The 19,526-nt window shown below is 34.8% G+C and overlaps 1 protein-coding gene across 4 annotated transcripts in view; it reads right to left on the bottom strand.

The window, feature by feature from the left end:
• The window catches only part of ZMYM4 (zinc finger MYM-type containing 4), a 122,053-nt gene that overhangs the window by 19,726 nt on the left and 82,801 nt on the right, over positions 1–19,526 (bottom strand). For 3 of the 4 annotated variants that reach the window (XM_051987656.1, XM_051987653.1, XM_051987654.1), the window contains exons 11-22: positions 19,311–19,426; positions 18,344–18,619; positions 18,043–18,193; positions 16,910–17,082; positions 9,278–9,431; positions 8,114–8,251; positions 7,881–7,918; positions 6,903–7,047; positions 2,359–2,477; positions 1,511–1,682; positions 377–430; positions 63–242 (exon numbers count right to left, since the gene is read on the bottom strand). In XM_051987656.1, coding sequence (XP_051843616.1) covers positions 63–242; positions 377–430; positions 1,511–1,682; positions 2,359–2,477; positions 6,903–7,047; positions 7,881–7,918; positions 8,114–8,251; positions 9,278–9,431; positions 16,910–17,082; positions 18,043–18,193; positions 18,344–18,619; positions 19,311–19,426 — 1,716 coding nt within the window. The remainder of the gene's footprint in view (positions 1–62; positions 243–376; positions 431–1,510; positions 1,683–2,358; positions 2,478–6,902; positions 7,048–7,880; positions 7,919–8,113; positions 8,252–9,277; positions 9,432–16,909; positions 17,083–18,042; positions 18,194–18,343; positions 18,620–19,310; positions 19,427–19,526) is intronic. The other variant, XM_051987655.1, reaches the window with a different exon arrangement.

The raw sequence follows: 19,526 nt of genomic DNA, 5'->3' as shown, positions 1-19,526 counted from the left end.
TATTTGATAAGTATCAGTTAAGAATTGTTGTAAGAAAGGTAATTTCATAGCTCTGCACAAACCTGATGGAAAATCTGCCTCTAGATCTTGTTCTGTGTCCAATTTTGGTGACTGCTTCAGTTCTAGATCCAATTCCTGTGTGGTATTTGACCTTAAGGCATAATGATTAAGTTCTTCTTCCCAACTATGTGGAGTAGACACTGCTTCTGATTCAAGATCACCACTATATGTGCTTCCTTGGTCTGAAATTTTAACACAGACAAAAGAAAATTTCCAGACAAACAAACAAAAAACCCAAGCATGATATATAGTATAGTATCTTACTACTGACTAAAAAAGTATAATTGGGAGAAATCATATATTTAAAAGTACAAACCTTTCTCAAATATCTTGGTGTCAAGAAAGAGCTCATGCTCAGATGTTTGAGACCCTCAAGAAAAAAGAAAGAATTTATAATGATCAGGAAATTAAGCTCACTCACACATAAACACATTTCTTTTTCTCATCTCAAATGATATGCTATGGCAGGTTCATGAACCAGTTCAGAAAGAATTTCAGTATATCGTCATATTTAAAAAAAAAAAGAAATACTCAGTACTTTTTTGAAGTCACAAGTTAAGAATTCCATGAAGACATACATATACACTCCAACTACATTTTACCTTAAAGAAAAAAATTTGATATTCTAGAGAATCAGTTGGCTCAGAAGATACTTCAGAGCCATCATCAATATGAGGCCTTTCTTGGACATGAACCATACCCCTATCCAGCAATTAGTCCTAATTTCCCCCCCAAATTATTTTGCATTTACTTTCTGTATATGTATAGGCATATCTGAGTTCATACACATGTATATATACACAAATATGCATATTTAACAACTTATATGCATACATATATGCAGTTTTCCTTGATGGAATAAGAACTCTCTGAGCACAAAGATCTTTTATTTTTTGGTACCTCAAGGTGCCTAAGCACAATTCCTGGCACATGGTAAGCTTCTGGTAAATTAATAGATTGATGAACTATTTAATGATCACTGATTGACACAGCAATACGATATGCATATGTGATATGATGGAAGGAAAGTTCCTACTCAAGTAAAGGTTTTTCTTGTTAAATTCTGAGCTCTTTTCTCACTCTGAGTGGCTACAATTCTATAGAGTCTCAAAAAATCTGAATACAGTAAATATATGTCATCAAAAGAAAAAAAAAAGATTAACAGAAAAAAATTATACAAAAAAACAAGATGGATTTTGGTTAGGGGAAAAAGTACGAGATTGACAATGAACCCTAAAACAATTAAGATTATGTTTCTAGATAAAGATTATAACAGACTGTGGGTATCTCAAAATATTAAAAATTTTTTCCCAAAATGTTCTCAAAGAGAATAAGTCACCAAAACCTTACTATTCAAGAAATTAAAAAAAAAGTTAATAGCATTGTCTATGCATTCAAATTTATTAAGGTCGCACAGTAATTTTTAAAAAAACTTAATGACACTACCAACCTCCATGGGACAGTGTTTTTTCCTTTTCTTCATCCTCTGCAATTATTTCTGCCATCTGAAGGAGGTCAGCCTCAAATGGATGAGGTGACATATTTTCCTTAATGTCTTGAATGGTCTCATTGACCTTTTTTGCACTGTCCACTGTTGTAGGAATAAGCATGGGAACCGGCATCTAAGAAAACACTTAAGAGTTACAGAATAGAACTCTAATTTTGTAATAAAATTAGACAGTGATTTAGATAATGAGTTTCCTATTGAAAGTATGTTTTTATAAAATGGATATCCTTATTGATGAGAAGATAACAGTCTACTTCATAGGGATGTTTTGAGAAGATCAATTATAATATGTAAAACTGCTTTTAAAGAACTAGAGAATAGTAGGCAAATGCAAGGTGCTCTAAAATTATTGTTAAAAAGTAAATGCTGCCTATTATTTTATTTCATTACGTTTTGGATCACCCAAGTAAAAATTGAATGTTTTGATTTGCATTCTCCAGGGTTAAATTATGAACATGAATGTTAATATTCTTTATGATCTCTAATATCTTTATGATTACACAAGCAGATGACAAATAAGTATTCGTTACTAACCAATTTGAAATGCATTCTTAGCTGACAGGATTATTGTGAGGATCAAATGAGATCATGTATTTATAGCACTTTGTAAACCACATAATGTGCTAAATGTCAGCTATCATTACTGTTATCAGAACTCATCATTAAGTATATTATGAAAAAGTTTGTTCTTCCAAATCTCTCAATAAATCCAGTATTTTATATGAAAAACTATATACTATATACTACAGGGAACTCATAAATAAGATTAATAATTTAGAATAATCACTCACTGGTATTGGAAGCCCAAATGGGACTGGTGCATATTGTGTATAAAGATGCAATGGTATGGGCACAAACACTGGTACAGGAACTGGCACCATGACGACTGGGGGTGGATTTGGGATATCTTCTAATGAAAAAATAAACACAAAGATAGGAAAAAAACAAGTCGTTTAGGAATTGGCATCAGGGTGAGTGAGATTGGGCTAGATTACTTTTTTTGTTGTTGTTAAGACAATTGGGGTTGAGTGAGTTACCCAGGGTCACATAGCCAGGAAGTGTTAAGGGTCTGAGGCCTGATTTCAAGTTAGGTCCTCCTGACTTCAGGGCCAGTGTTCTATCTACTACACCAACTAGCTGCCCCTAGATTACTTTTAAGGTACATTTTTATTCTTAAAAAACTCAGTCTTAGGAGATATTTCAGTTATATTTCCAAAGTGATCAGGAGTTATATAATTATACTATAAAATGAATATGACAACCCAACTACATAAATTGAGAGCCATTTCCTGACAAGTGGACAAATATTAACATCTTTCAAAATAATGACCACAAATAATATTACTCCTCAAAATAAAATGTTCAGTATCACTAAATTCTCCCTCCATCCCCCCTAAAATTGGAGAGGAACTGTCCAACATTCTTGAAGATCTGCCTTGAGTTCTTTCATACACTATGAAGTTACCAATGGAGCACAAGAATAGACACAACTCTTGCAAAAACTCTAGCCCATTTTTAAAACCGAACATCGTTGATTACATTTTCTACTCTTAATTTAAGTTGGTGGTTTCTTTATTGAACTTTTCCATTTTCTTTTAACCTCCCAACCCTTCAAAATCTCTGAAAAAAGAAAGGATAGAAGGGAAAAATTATAAGAATCCAAGTCTCTTGGAGAGTCCAGGAAGGAACAGAAAGCAAAACAATCACTGAAACAGAAAGAAAAAGGGAACTGACAACTAAAAAGAGATTGGGGGTGGGGAGGTATTAAAGAGCAGAAGAGTTTAGGTTTGAGTTAAAAAGATAAAAGAGACGTGGGGGGAGAGGGAAGGCTTGTTCTCCCCAATCCCAGCCAAAATGAGCTTTCAAGGGATTTAAAACAGTGCAAACTACTATTCAATAAAGTATTTTTATACTCATTTCTTTATGTCTTTTCTTCTTTCCTTTGACAAAATCAAATGAAAATGGAAGTTCAAGGGTCACACTTCTTCATTCTCTTATTAATGTATGTTTATTTGTGTACCTAAATTATGTGAAATAATCTTTCCCCAAGTCTTCTTTCTGAATTCCTTCTCCCTATTTTTCTATCTTCTCTTAAAATCTTCAAGACATAAATGAATCATTTCCAGACTTTGTCTAATAATACTCAATCTATTCAAGCTCTCTACTCCTTCACTGTGGTGGCTGTAAAACCATGTAGCGGGACTCTGAAAGTGACCCCTTGGTAGGTAATGGCAATACTTTTTTTCCCCTTTGCTCTAGGAAATCTGAATTGTGGGCCTAATGTTTCAGAGTGTTCACTTAGGGTTTCTTTCAGGAAAAGACTAATGGATCCTAATTTCTCTTTGCCCTCTGGTTCTAAAACAAAAAAAAAAAAAAAAAAACCCAAAACACTCAGATTCTATAAACTGAGACATCTAGGTGCTGTAGTAGAGAGAGTGCTAGCCGTAAAAGTCAGGAAGAACTGAGTCTAAATGTTGTCCTAGACACTGAGTAGCTATGTGACCCTGGAAAAGGCACTTAACATCTCTTAGCCTCAGTTTCTATATCTGCAAAATGGAGACAATAATAATGCCTTCCTCAAAAAGTTGTGGTAAGAATCAGATAAAATTGAAGCTTTATAAACCTTTAAGTGCCATATACATGTTAGCTATTATTACTGTTACAATATTTTTCAGCTATGTCTGATTCTTTCTAAGTCCATTTGGACTGAGTTAAGTTTTCTTTTAAAATTTCTTGAAATATGTCTTATATTTTTAAAAATTATAGATGATCTTATATTTTTTTCCTCCTCAATCCATTTTCCTAATCTGTCACTTATTTTTATAATGATATACCTTATGTTTTCTTCCACTTTCTCTCCAGTCTTTGACTTTAATATGTCTTATGAAATCATTGGCCTTTGTTTGGCCTATTTTAATTTCCAGGGGTTTTATTGCTTTGCCAATATGAGGCACACTGTTAATTCCCTATCCAGTACTTCCACAGTTTTTAATATGGAACTTTTCCTCCAGCACTTCCATAGTTTTTAATATGGAACTTTTCCTCCAGCACTCTCATTTCATTTGTAACTTAAAAAAAAAAAACAAAAAAAACCCAAACCCAATCCTCCTACTTCAGATTTTCTAGGAATTCTGTCTGGTTGAACCCAAGTTGTGTTTTTCTGTACCTGTTCAAGACATTTCATTTCATCCCATCTTCTCCAACAGGTAGATCATTCCACCAAAACTGTTCTTAAATTACTAATGACCTTAGTTGCCAAATCTAGTGGCCTTTTCTCAATTCTCATTCTCCTTGACTTCTATGCAACCTCTGCTACTCTTCTAGTTCTATTGACTGCTCTTTCTCTATGTACTTTGCTGAAACCTCTTCCACATCAAATCCTCTACCAGAATTTCTCAGAATTCTGTCCCAGGCCCTCCTTGGTTCTCCATCTATATTACTTCATTTGGTGATCTTGTCAGCTCTCATCAATTTATCATATCTATTCTAATGACTCTCAAATTTACCAAATCTCTCTGGCTTTATCTGAATTCCATCTTCCCCAAGAAGATTTTCCCACCCCCTAATTCTGTTATTTCTTGTTATTTATTTCCTATTTCTCCTATATATAATTTGTTTTATAATATATTTGTTTGCATGTTGTCTCCCATACTAGATTATAAGTTCTTTAAGGACAGGACTATCTTTTGCCTCTTTCTGCTTAACACAAAGCAGGTTTAGTAGGTACTTAATAAATGTTTGCTATAACTCTAAAACTGAACTCATTATTCCCCACCTTTCTCCCTCCATGCTTCTCTCTTTTAAATTTTCCTATTATTTTTAAGGATGCCATCACCCTCCTGGTCACACATGTTTGTAAGAGATGTTTTATCTCTGCTATTCCTTATATCTTGACCCCCAAATCCAGCTATTCCTTACATCTTGACCACCAAATCCAATCTGTTGTCAAGTCCTATTGACTAGCATCTTCCCTATGTACTTCCTTCTTTCCTCTGTCATTGCTACAACCCTGGTGAAAGATCTAGTCACCTCAAGCCTAAACCTAAAAGGTTATGTACAAACATACACTTCTCATAAGTAATGCAAACTATCAACAGTCATATGAAAAACTACTTCATATCATTAATGATAACCGAAATGGAATTAAAACAATTCCAAAGCTTTACTTCATATCCATTAAATCTGCAAAGATGAAAACAGTGAAGTGTTAAAGGGGCTGGGTGAAAAAAGGAACACTAATAATAATATGCTGTTAATAAAATTATGAATGGGTCAAACCATTTTAGAAAATAATTTAGAGCTCTTTAAGAAATGTTACTCAAAATATTTAACCCAGCCAACCCAATGGCCATATATAGAAATAAAGTCCCTACATATACCAAAATATTGTGGTAACTAGAAACTGGAATGTCAATAGTTGGTGATAAGTGATTGCTTGAATAAAATGTGACAAATAAATATAATGGAAAAGCATTATGTCATAGGAAATAACAAAAATGAAGAATTCACTCAGAAAAATATGGGGAGACTTCAACTGGTGTAAGACACAGATAACAAAGCTAGAAGAACAAAACATATAATGACTACAACAGAAAAACAACACAAATTCAGATCAAATTCAATAACCAATCTTAATCCTGAAAATTGATAAAACCCTTTTCTCAGTAGAGTTCAGAATAAAAAAGGGAAGCGGGGAAGAAATGGTGAGAAAAGGTGTCTATGAATGTAGGATGTTACATATACAAGTAGCTCTGTCACTTAGTTTTGGTCAAATGTTTTTGTTAAAAGGGAGAGGGTTGAAATTGGGGTGAACAGGAAATTATTATGATATAAAACAAAGACCTTTTCCAGGTTTAAAATTCTACTGCTAACATACACACAAAAACAGTGAATTTTGTTGAATGACTGTTAAATACACATGTAAATACACATATTTAATAGAGAAACATTTAAAACACAATTAGATCTGCTGGAAATATAGAAAAAGAATTCTTTCAAATCAGACCGATTTTAATGAATTATTAATCTATCTTTTACAAACCAAAATGGTGTTGGACATAAAACTCTTTTAAATGCTTTGCTACTCCATTTTTATTAACCATTCAAGTAGAAATGTTTGTCTTATGAATATACAAATTCAAAAGCTATCTTGGTCTGTTTTTGCATCTAAAACAATTCAAATACAAATAAGGCAGTTAAATTAAGTAAAATGAGGTATCTGACATAGTGGATTAAATAATGAATGCAATTTCTTGAAATTTAAACAATTTCCAATACTTCAGTTCAATTAAAAGAGGAAAAATCTTCCAAATATGAAAAGGATAAAGATACATACCTGTCTGACATTCTTTATTTTGTGTATGTGGTTTGCAAGAAGTAGCCTTGGTCTGTGTGATGGGTTTGCACAATAATGCTTTATTCTTTAAAAGGCGAGGAGGTTGTGTAGTTGGAAGTTTCAGGGCATCAGTTTGTGTACTTGCCTAGTTAAAATAGATACAGAAATCACAGAGATTGTTGAAAGATTTTAGGATTTTTTAAAAAACTAACTACAATTAATTTTTGAAATCTGAACAACATGATTTTTTAAGCTCTCTAAAGAAAGGGAAAATATCTTCATCACTATGATCCATCAGTACACCTAGTGTAGGGGTTGAAAATTGGCTGAAATGAAAAGTCACACCATGTCACAAGGGCCATTACTTAAACTAATACAATTGCCCATTAAGATAATTACAGTAAAAAAGCTATCTTAGACTATTGTACATTTGACTAGCACTATACTTCCATTCTAATCAGTTTAACTTAAAGAGAAAAACACTATTCCTATAAACTAGATGGAGGTATTAACAAGATTCTAAGACTGTTGTTTGCTTATACTGGGAATCTTAAGAATTTGGCTTCATTTCCAGATAACAAAAAAAGCAACAAGAAGGTCAGTAGAGAGAAACTAAGAGATATTCTTAAATTAGATCTTTTTTCCTATTATAAATACACATACATAAATAAATATGGTTTACTTAATCTATATATAATTAAAGTACTAAAAAATGTAGAGAATACATGTCATCATGAGAGTCAATTGCCCAATGCCCTAATTTTCTGTGAACTAAGTTTTACATGTTAATCCAAAATATTTTATTAAACCATAGCAGAAAGAACCAGTAAAGTGCAGTTTGAATTCCACTAGGGGGAAGCATATACTGTATATCTCTTTTAAACTTTATAAAGGAAAAAGATTTCTTGCAGTATATACGAAAACAAAATTAACATGTATAAAATCAGAAGTATTTAATAGTAAAAGTTTAAAACTTACATCTCCAATGATCTTTGCTGTCACCGTAGGAACAGCACCTGTTGGAAATTAGAAAGCAAATTTAAGTTCCTGTACTAGAGTAAAACAAAACAACAAAAATGCTTTTCAGCTCAGTGAACAAAATAGGAAATATTTGAAAAAGGACAACAAATATGTCATTCTAAGTTATAATAATTTTGCTGATAATTTTCAACCTCAAAAGACTAGGCAGATTTCTTGCAATCAATCTATACCTTGTAAGACATTGTTAGAGTTCACCGTAGGCTGGGCAGCAGGCGTACTTGCCAAAGATACTACATTGGCTATGACTGGAGTTGAATCTTTTCTTAGAGAAGGAGGTATAATTGAAGCACTTGGCATCATAGAAACTGCTTAAAACAAGACAAAAATGGAGTTCTGATGTTAAGTGGCACAAAGACACAGTTTAATAACCATTACTTTTAGAAAAAACATTCAACTATATTCAGTATTTATTCTACCAGGCAGGACAAATTTTTCCCTATTAATAAAAGAACTTATTTTGGAATTTGAAGGATGGCTATTTAAAAGTGAAAATTCCACAGAGAGGCTTGGAGAGACCTACATGGACTGATGCTAAGTGAGATGAGCAGAACCAGGAGATCATTATACACTTCGACAACGATATTGTATAAGGATGTATTCTGATGGAAGTGGATTTCTATGACAAAGAGACCTAACTGAGTTTCAATGGATAAATGATGGACAGAGACAGCTACACCCAGAGAAGGAACACTGGGAAACGAATGTGAACTATTTGCATTTTTGATTTTCTTCCCGAGTTATTTTTACCTTCTGAATCCAATTCTCCCTGTGCAACAGGAGAACTGTTCGGTTCTGCAAATATGTATTGTATCTAGGATATACTGCAACATATTTAACATATATAGGACTGCTTGCCATTTTGGCGGGGGGAGGGGGTGGAGGGAGGGAGGGGAAAAAAACGAAACATAAGCAAGTGCAAGGGATAATGTTGTAAAAAACTACCCTGGCATGGATTCTGTTAATACAAAGTTATTATTAAATAAAATAAAATTTAAATTTAAAATAAATAAATAAATGAATGAATAAATAAATAAATAAAATAGAATAAAATAAAATAAAATAAAAGTGAAAATTCCAAATGCCAAGAACTAAGATTGTCAAAGACAACAGAGGAGGTCAGTTTTATAACATACTTCCTTCAATCCTTTCAGATTAATAAATATGTTTAAGTACATTCATTTATGGTGATTTAATCCTAATAGTTTTAAAAATCTGGCTTATATAATTGTCAGTTCAACATTGAAATAAATATATTAATTATATACTAAAACTCACGTTTTCTCATGAAAGTAAACAAATTTTTAAAAATTGAGCTAATACCCAAGTTCAATTACCTGAATTATTATGAAGGGAAGGTGGGTCACATATACTGTGCTGATTACAGAACATCAATATACAAAGCAGGTTACAAAAATGTTTTATTTCCCCTCGCCATTTCATAGACTCACTGAGTTTACCCTGTCGTTTACAACCATCACACTTGGCCATCTGAGAAAGAAAAAAAAAGATCGAGCTAAAGGGAAAAATTACATTGCAAGGTAAGAATAGGTAAATATTTCTACAAATGCCTAATGCATAAGTCTAACTATATCATTTCCTCTCTCCCCTCTCAATAAACACCAATGGTTTTGTATCACCTTCGGGATCAAATGAAAGCCATTTATAACCTAGTCCCCATCTACTCTGTAGTCTTTTTACAACCCCCTCCCTGACACATTCTCTGCTATCCAGTGACAATGGACTTCCTGTTCCAAGAACAAGACAACTCAACTCTTAGCTTCAGGCATTTTTCCTAGCTGTCCTCCATGTCTGGAATGATCTTGCTCCTCCACTGTTAACTACTGACCTTTCTGGTTTCCTTTAGGTGCCAACTAAAATCTGACTTCCTACAGGAAGCCTTACCTTCATAATTCTAAACCTTTATTATGTGAATTATTTCCAATTTATTCAGCATAATAGCTTGCTTAGTGTATATTTGTTTGCATGTTGTTTCCCTTTTTGGATTGTATGCTCCTTGAGGGCAGGGACTGCATTTTGCCTCTTTATCTCCAGCAATTAGTTTAGTGCCTGATACAAAGGCTAACAGAAAAATGCTGGGGGGGGGGGGGGGGGGGGCAGAATATTAATCATGAAAACAAAAAGGAGTATTATACTAGAAAAGAATATCATAAAAGATGAATTCATTGTTAAAACCACCAAATACTGATTGGCCAACTCTGGCCAAGTTGGAGCTTAGGAGAAGTCTATTGGGAATAATGGCCACGTGGGGCCAGAGGGAAAGAATGAAACTATGTTGTTTTGTTATTTGAAATATGATAGGAAAAGCAGTTTTATATTGGCATTTAAAGCTGTATTTTGATTCAGTTTGTTACCTATATTATAACATTGCGAGTTACGTTTTAAATCCAGCTCTGCTGAACATGTGGGTTTTATGGAATCTTTCTCTCCCTCTTCCCCCCAACTGATTTCTGCTACTTTAAAGGTTGGATAGGATAGGGATCTTTTGTCTTAAACTCGACTCACTGCTCTCGGCTACTTCAGGTATGGAGCATCTAGTTAGCCTGGGCTGCAGTTTAGTTCACTTTCCCTGCCCCCTGCCTCTTTGGAGGTGCAGTTGGAGGGGGTGGGGGGGAGAGAGGATTCCACGTGACCCCCTCCCTCTAAACTGTGTTCCAGTCTTTTTTTTTTTTAATCAAGTTGTAGCTACCTGGTTCTTGGCTAAAAGGAGCAGACGGATTTGTATATATATAGAAGGTTATGGTAAATATCTGTTTAGGATTTATCCATAACTTTGGTTAATGGGATTTGTTATTGTAGGCAAAATTTTTTGGGTTTGTAGTTAATATGTCACTGCATTTTTTCCTCCTGTAACTGATTTCTATAATCAGAGCAATGGTCAATAAGAAACTGTTAATGCAATTCAATTATATCATACCTTACTATTTCCAATCTGGTTATATGATATACCTGGTTATCTGTAATCATTATACCCTAAATACTTGAGCAAATAAGTATTTAGTCTGGTCATCTATTAGTTACTAGATATGGTGTCTGGATATTCAAGTTTTTTTTAAGGTCTATAACTAATGAGAGGCCACATCTTACAGCAATCCTTGTGGACCAGTCTTTCTATCTCAGACTGTTCTAACTTTTCTTTGTTAGATTTGTTTTCGTTTCTAGATTTGGTCAAATTACAAATATATTAACTTGCTTCTGGGACCTAGATCAAGCTTTGATTGTCAGCATACCACACTATACTACCATCCCCTTCCCTGGACTGAGCATCTCCACCTTATCTTCAGCAGGAAACGGTTTTTGAAAAAACCATTGCCCCTTCTCCTGATGTAATTTGGACTGATATGGGGGAGTGGGAAAGGGGTTGAATCGTTAAATTTTAACTGTATTACGGAGTTTAAGACTTGGGATGGAAATTATTAAACTTGGGTAACTACTGCTGTTATGTTTGAGGGATTTTTAGTCTGTTATGTATATGTATAGGAATTTTGATTCACTCTTGGGATTTATATGTGGTATGGTTATTTGATAATTCCTTTCCGTAAGGAAAAAAAAGGGAGGAAGACATAGGAAATTGGGGAAACTGGTGTATTTTCTTAGGTACTTCTGCCACACCTCCTATTTTACTAGTTCAGATTTAATTGGAAGTCCTTTAAACAGTCCTTTTCATTTTTCACTCCTTGCTTAAATTTACTGGTCTATGATTTGCTGGTTGTGCTTTAACTTTGAAATCTCTTATTCTGTTGGAATTGCCCTGGAAGATTCGGTTTTGGGGATTATTATTTTTGGAAATAACCAGAAATCGGATACCTCTATCTTGGGGCTGGCAGTCTCTCTGATCTGTTTCTCCACTCCTGTTACCCAGGTCCTTAATTAGTATTTCAGCGTACTTACAAGGACCTTGTAGTTTGATATCGGGCCTCTAGAAGTTTGGGGTTTGCCTGCCTTGGTCTAACTGTGCATAATCTGCTCAGAATTCTGATCCTTTCTGCAGTCCTGTCTGTTCCTCTGGGCAGGGACAGGTGGAGCTACTCCAAGTCTCACCCTTCTCCTTTGGAGCGGGTTGCCCCTCTGAATGGGCAGCACAACTGTCTTGAGCTCTGTAAGCAGAGGCCGAGTCATGCACAGATGACCACAGACCTAATTCACAATGAACTCTCCATATGCTCCCCAACTGCAGAGGACCTGACATGATTGCAATGAGGAGCTTTGTGTATTGCTGATTAACTCTGAGGTTATGAGGGAGAGACTTGTCCTTGCCACAAGTCCTTGCATTGTTCTAGCTTTATTTTGGTTTATTTACTTAAGATAGGGTTGGTCAAAATTATGGTGCTAAGACCTTCTAGAGGAAGGTAATTCAATGATTTGAATAGTCAGAAGAGAGAGAGTGTGAAATGTTGTTCCACAGTTCTCTTTTAATATCCTGACCTAGTTTCCCTAATTGTCCTATTCAGTTACTCTGCCTCAGGTCATAACCATTGCCTCTTAATGTTAGGAAAAAGGTCTTATATCTTAGACCTTAGGCTATAATCATTCCCTCATAATGTTTGATGGGATAAAGGTTTTTATCCATTTTAGACATCATTAGACTATCAGGAGCTTCTCCAGTACCTGCCTCCATTATGTCATCCTCATCCTAGGTTCCTCCCCCCCATTAGGTCACCCCCATCCAGGTACCTCCCCTATTATGTCATCATGCTTGTAACCCTATAAAAGAATCTTGTATCTGACATTCACTGACATTCATTCTTTGAGACAATAGTCTCATTCAGCCCTGGGACCAAACCATGGATCCATTTGGTCCCAGTATATCTCTCCATTTAATAAATTATTAAATTGTTCTCTAATCTCTATCTTGCTCATTTTCTCTGGCATTACAATAAAAGTTTTAAAATATTTATCTTTGGGATGCTTTGGACATACACAGAAAAAAATATTATATTGTTAGAACTGAGAGTACTAAAAAATACAGGCTCATTTTTTCTTCAAAGTAGACGAGAAACCCAAATATTCTCATTTGGTAGCTTGACAATACTGAATTCCTTCCATAATCACAATCTTAGTTCAAGTCTCCTCCCCTTTCATAGTTTACTCTAACAATTTCCTAATGTGTTCTCTCAGTCTCAAGTACCTGATCACATATGGTCAAAGTAATTTCCCTTAAGCACAGATCTAATCATGTGCCCCTCATTTATTCAACTCCAACTGCTTTTTAATGCCTCCAGCATTAAATTAGAGATTACTGTTTACCTTTTAAAGCCTCATACAACCAATCCTATCTTTCCACCTTCAAAGGACATTACTTCTCTTCCTATATTCTACAATTCAAAAATCTATCCAGTCTTCATTTGTGACACACCATCTCTAGTTCCTAAATAGTCTGGCCATCCTCCATGGCTGTATGACGCTCCCTCCTTATCCTGTCTTCTCTTTAAGAAATTTAAGAAATGAAAGTTTAAGTTTCATCAAGAAGCCCTTCTAGACTCCTCATCTCCTAAGTAATCTTATCTTTTTGCATATGTTTGAATTTATGTTGCATATATTTTTAGAATTTGAATAAAGACTCCTTATTTCCCCAAGCACTTTTGACCTTAGTTTTTAACTAGTTATAATCACATAGGCCTGATGGGGAAAAGAGGATAAAGGTATAATATTCAAAAACTTCATCAATGATATGATAGCATAATTTTTTTTTTACATGTTAAATAATCTCCCCCCCACTCCCCTCCACTAGATTGTGAACTCTTCCAGGCCCACGACTACTATCTTTTGTCTATTTTTGTAACTTTAGAGTTTAGCACTGTGTCTGGGTACATAGGAGGCCTTTAATGTTTACTAACTGATTCATGAGTAGGGACTGTTTTGTTTTTTGTACTTATGTATCCAAGTATCAAGCTGGCACAAACCAAACAATACTTGTTAACTAGTTGTTAGGGAAAACATAGGAAAAGGGATCAGCTAAAGTTAAAGTTCCATTATGTCACTTATTTTTAATGGCTTTGCATCTACTACAGCCTACATACATACAGAAGAGAACAATATTTATATGCTAAAAACAAACTATCTTCAAAACAAGTATTTTTTTCTTAACTGCCTATATATGGCAGGAACTTCACCAAGTGGTGGAAAAGTAAAAAGTCTCAAGAAACTTCATTTTGAAAGGGAAACTACCCATTGTATATCTATCAGAAAATAAAGCAACCACTACTCCCACCCCCCACAAAGCTGACACAAGGCAGCTTTGGAAGGAAGGCAATAGTACCTTGGAAGAAAGGAAGGGCTTTAAGGTGGAGGTTCTTGAAAGGAAGATGATAGCAAGGCAGGAACTCCAAAAAGTAAAGGGAAGATAGGACAGCCTTCTAGCACAAGGGAAAGTTTAGGATGCATAGGAGGTAGAGTGATATGGAGGAGGGACATTGAGGTCTTTATGGGTAGACCAGAGAAAACATGGAAGGGAATAATTTTAAAAAAAAAAAAAAGAAGAAAAGAAAAGATAGGATGTGGTCAGAATGTGAAAACTTTTAAATGCTAGAAGAAATTTATTTATAATTCTTGAGGTAATTAATAGAGAACCACTACAGATTAGTGAGGGTGGAAGGGGGGACTGGAAGAAGAAAAAAGGATCTGACCTAGTCAAGCCTGATTTTCAGAAAAAAGTTGTGGTAACTAGAAAACATCCTGGAATACAGAGAGAGCTGAGGGAGGGAAACAAATTGGAAACTATTACAACGATTGAGAAAAGAAGTTATGGGGGTCCAAACAAGAGTGGTGGTAACTAAGTGATGAGAAAGAGATCTATAACAGATATTGTGGACATAAAAATCACCAATATTTGGCAACTGATCGGATATATGAGATGAGTGAGGATAAAACTGAAGTTGTAAATTTGGGCAAATGGTAGGATAGTGATATTTGAAAGAAAAGTCAGCTTGAGGGAAAAGATAACGAATTGCATTTTGGACAGTGAGCTGGAGATGGTCTAGATGAATTCTAAGATTCTTTCTGATTCTAGATTAATGGTTGTAATTCCTAGATCAAAATGTCTTATAAACAGATGGTGATGATGTACAGACTGTTCTCCCTTTACATAAATTATTTTTATGTAAATTCATTTTAGACAAATTTGATTTTTTTAAAAGAAATCAGCATTCCCCAAAGAACCTATGTTAACTTTATTGTACAGCACAGTACTCTTTCATTCCTCATTCTCCTCCTCTTCCTGCCACTTGGTTCTACACTTCACCCACTCCTTAAAAAAAAATCTAAAAACAAAAGAGAAACCTCCACAGGAAAGCAGAGACGTGCTGAGAGAATGCCAATACCAAGAAAGTAGACTTTTGTCCAGTTTCATCCATTTGCCCAACACATCTAGCCCTTCCATCCATCGGCACTCAGGTGCTGTGTTGTGTGTCTGTATCCTGTAGGGCACTTCTCCTGTCAGTTTCACTTCTCTATCCCCAGCATTCCATGTCTTCTTGAGCCAGGTGCCAGCCCCATGCCTGTCTCCCTCCTTTCACATGACATAGAGGTTTGCAGAATGGTCCACTTAGTAAAGAGCTCAGAAAGGAGACAAGAAATAGACAGATCTGGACGTCCTCTGGATAAATAAACCAGGCTTGATGACAGGATGACTCAATGAGGAAATATAAAGAGACTCAAGACAGAATCTTAAGGGTGCAGTACGCTCATCAGAGTTGTGGCTAAGAAAGGTACCAGAGATAAAGAACGAAAAGAAGTGATTTGCTGAGGAAGGAAGGACTCAGTGATTCTGAAGGATGAGGAGATCTGGGCATGTAGGGCAGCTGGGAGAGACTGAAGATCAAGGGCTTAATGTAGTAATGGAAAAGGTATACTGTAAAAGGGTTGGCCTTAGCGAGGAGAAACTCCTCTCTCTTCATTGGAGAAACTGAGGGATAATCTTGAAAAGTTGGGGGAAGGAAGGAAGGGAAGAAGAGAATTTTAGGGCAAATGACTGATCTTGGTGAAGTATGAGGAAAGATTCTTGGCTGAGATGCTGTGGAAGGTAAGAGAGAAGAGAAGGTTTGGAACTGCTATTGCTGTTGGTGAAATAAGAGGATCAACCAGGGCAAAATAAAAGGATTGGCTTGGTTCAGTCAGAACACAGTTGAGATTAAGTAACAGAAATCTGTAGTGAGCGTAATTAATACAATTATGTGACTTCCTTTAGTTAAATTCAGCAGTATATGTGTAGAAATGGAAATGGATAATTAAGAGTAATACAGGGAATGGTTTGGCAGGGCATGAGTCACAAGGAGACTGTAATAGGCTTGATGTTGACTCACTTCAGTTGTGTCCAACTCTTTGTGACCCCATTTTTTCCCCTTGGGTTTTTTTGGCAAAACTGGAGCAGTTTGCCATTCCCTTCTCAGCCAAACAGGTCTAAGTGACTTGCCCAGCATCATATAGCTAGGAAGCGTCTTTAGCTGGATTTGAACTCAGGAAGATGAGTTCATGACCAATACTCTCTCTACTGAACACATAGCTGCTCTGTAATGACATGACAGGAAGGGGATTTCAAAACCAGAAAACAATGGAATTATATCACTAAGGAGTAAAGAATATGAAAGAGAATGTGGCTAGAGAGGGCAGAGTCTAAGAAAATACTAAAGATTGGTAGAATTAAAGAAAAGCATGGGGAGCAACATGGACTGGCTTTCCAGTGAAAATTATGACTTGAGAATTCATAAGAGCCAATTAAGGTGAAATATTTTATGGTAACATAAGAAAAAGCAAGAAGAATAAAATAAAGTTTTCTATTATTGGAAACATTAAATAACCTCAAATTTTTCATACATAGCAAAACCCAGTTTCTGATTTCAATTAATTTTTTAAATCATCAAATACTTCATCCTGTTAAACAAAGAATTAAAAAGGAGAGGGAAAAAAGCTATGTTCTAACTCCCAAATGAAAGAACACAAATATTCCTTACCTGATAAAACAAAACTGTAAACTTGGACATGCACTCTTCACAGCAGAACTCTTCCATCTTTCCCCCAAAATGATTCTGTACCAATTTGGGAGATGTTTGTAAACAGTAACTGCACATTTTACAGTGGCTTCCCCAGCGTTTTGCCAAGTCATGTTTATAGAGCAATTTGCAACCTAAAAAACCAAAAACATAGTAAGGGGAAAAAAAAGGTCAAACTTAAGCATTTACAGCAGGAGTCAATCTGAATGTTTACTTCTCTAAGTTGATGGTTGGACACTTGCTTGTTGGTAACTACAATCACCCATCCTCATTATATACCACTAAGTTAAAGTACATTTTGCATTTTACATATTATCAAAATAGACACTATTTTGTCTTTTTGTGATTTTTAAACAATGTCTTTAAACAAGACATTAAAAACCACTAAAAGAAGATAGAAGGATAGCGATTTGGACCTGTAATTTCAATGGTATAGGTAATTCAAAGGTGACAAAACTTCCTCCTACCAATGTTAATCAGTAACTTCTCTGAACTTCTAAGAAAATTATTTAGGTAAGGTTAAGTGACTTGCTCAGAATCACACACTTAGCATGCATCAGAGGTGGGACTTGAAGTTTTACTGGCTTATTCACATGCAATACTGCCTCTACAATAGCTATGTTACATTTTGAAGATTTTTCAATTAAAGGATTATGTAATGTGCAATGACAGATATGAAAAGTTATTAAGTGATAAGTGTAACACACAAAGCATTAGAAAAGCCACAATATTTTTTTTGAGAAAAATATTTCCTAATTAGTTTTCCTTTAAAAAAAAATTTTTTCTAATTACACATAAAAATTTAATATTCATTTTTAAAAATTATAAGTTCCAAAATGAGAATTTGGAATTATGAGTTCCAAATTCTCATTCTACTTCCCCTTCCCCACTCACAGAGAAGACAAGCATTAAAAAATCACAAATTTACTGGATGAGAGCCTATTTAAATTTCCCACAAAATAGAATTTAAGTTAATAAAATGCTTACTGACTTGACAAAATAAAATAAAAACAGTATCAAGGAAATTAACCCTTAATACAGTATCTTCATATCTTTTTCATTATATTCTGTAGCTGAATGTAAATTTTTTTTACCTTCACTGCAGAATGGCTTATCGATGCCTGAGAATCGCACAGTCTCCTTTATAATTTTCTCAATTTTACAGTATTCACACATTGCCATTACACTATTTATCTTCTTATATTCATCACAGCAAGTCTTGCCACAAAACTGAAACATTTTACTCTGTAATGAAAAACAGTCCTCTTTTTATCAATTCAACAAATGCCTTGTATATCTTTTATTGTTAAAGTAAATAGAATAGTTGTAAAAGACAAAAAGTCCCAAGTACTTTTGTATTCAATTAGATCTATTTTTAAAGAATTCTTGCTTTACCTTGTAATCAAGAAGTTCTGGTTTTGTGGCAAAGAGTCGATTACAGTGCTGGCATTTGAGTTTCACAACGGTACGGGCAAAGGTGACCTGCTGGGATTGTGCAGCAAGCCGCTGGAGACCAGCTGCAGCGGAGCTACTGATGGAGCTGGGGGAAACAGCAGAAGTGCTTCCTCCTCCTGCTGAGACTGTTGTCCCTGTAGGAATGCTGACGATGACTTGACCCTGAGACAGGGGCACCACTGAAGAGTTCATGCCTGTTGGTTTGTTGAACAAATTCTGAAAGGAGAGAAAAATGATGTAAATCTACTTTATTTCATGATGAAGTGGAAAGAGAACCATACTAGACAGAAAAAAAACATGGTTTCAGTCTAGTCTCTGTCATTTATTAGGCATGTGACTTGAAATAAATCACTAACTTTCTCAGCTGCAATTTTCTCCTATGTGAAATGAATATCTTTTCCTGCTTATCTCAGAGGGTTATAGAATATATTGAGATAATATGTGTGTGTGTGTATATATATACTTACATATACATACACATATCATTATAACAATCAATGAATAGATAAAAAGATGTTTAATACTAAAACATCTTTTTATCTATTCATTGATTGTTATAATATGTGTGTGTGTATATAAATATATATATATACACACACACATTATCTCTCAATACTACTCAATATTAAAGAGTAATAAGTTTCTTTATAACAAAGATTTGTGACTCTCAAACAATATATACATGTAAGTTTTTGTATGTGAGTGTAGAGAAAGCCTCTAAATGACATGTAAAGGCAGAAAAAGAATTTTTTTAAGAATTAAGATGAATGGAGCTAGAACTAGAATTCTGAAATTCATGCTACCCAGTCTTAATTCCACTAGAGGGACTCTAATAAATACAGAGTTACAACAAATAATATGCAGAAAAGAGGAAAGATTAAAAAAAAAAAAAGTCCTTATACTATACCTGGAAAGCTACAACACAACTGTAGCTGCAGAAGTTGCGTATACTTCCATCAGACATAGCCAGGTGATACTGAGGGATGGCTGAGGTTTTACAACTGTTACACTGGACTTGCACTCCTTAGTAAGTTAGAATAAAACCAATAAGTAATGTAAATAAGTGTACAAAGGGACTAAAATATGTAAAGGAAATAAAATATCGTATGTTAACATAAAACCT

Source organism: Antechinus flavipes, chromosome 3 (genome assembly GCF_016432865.1).
Source record: "Antechinus flavipes isolate AdamAnt ecotype Samford, QLD, Australia chromosome 3, AdamAnt_v2, whole genome shotgun sequence".
Classification (NCBI taxonomy): Eukaryota; Metazoa; Chordata; class Mammalia; order Dasyuromorphia; family Dasyuridae; genus Antechinus; species Antechinus flavipes.
Note: the sequence above shows the minus strand (reverse complement) of the source record. Positions and strands in the feature narration are given on the sequence as shown.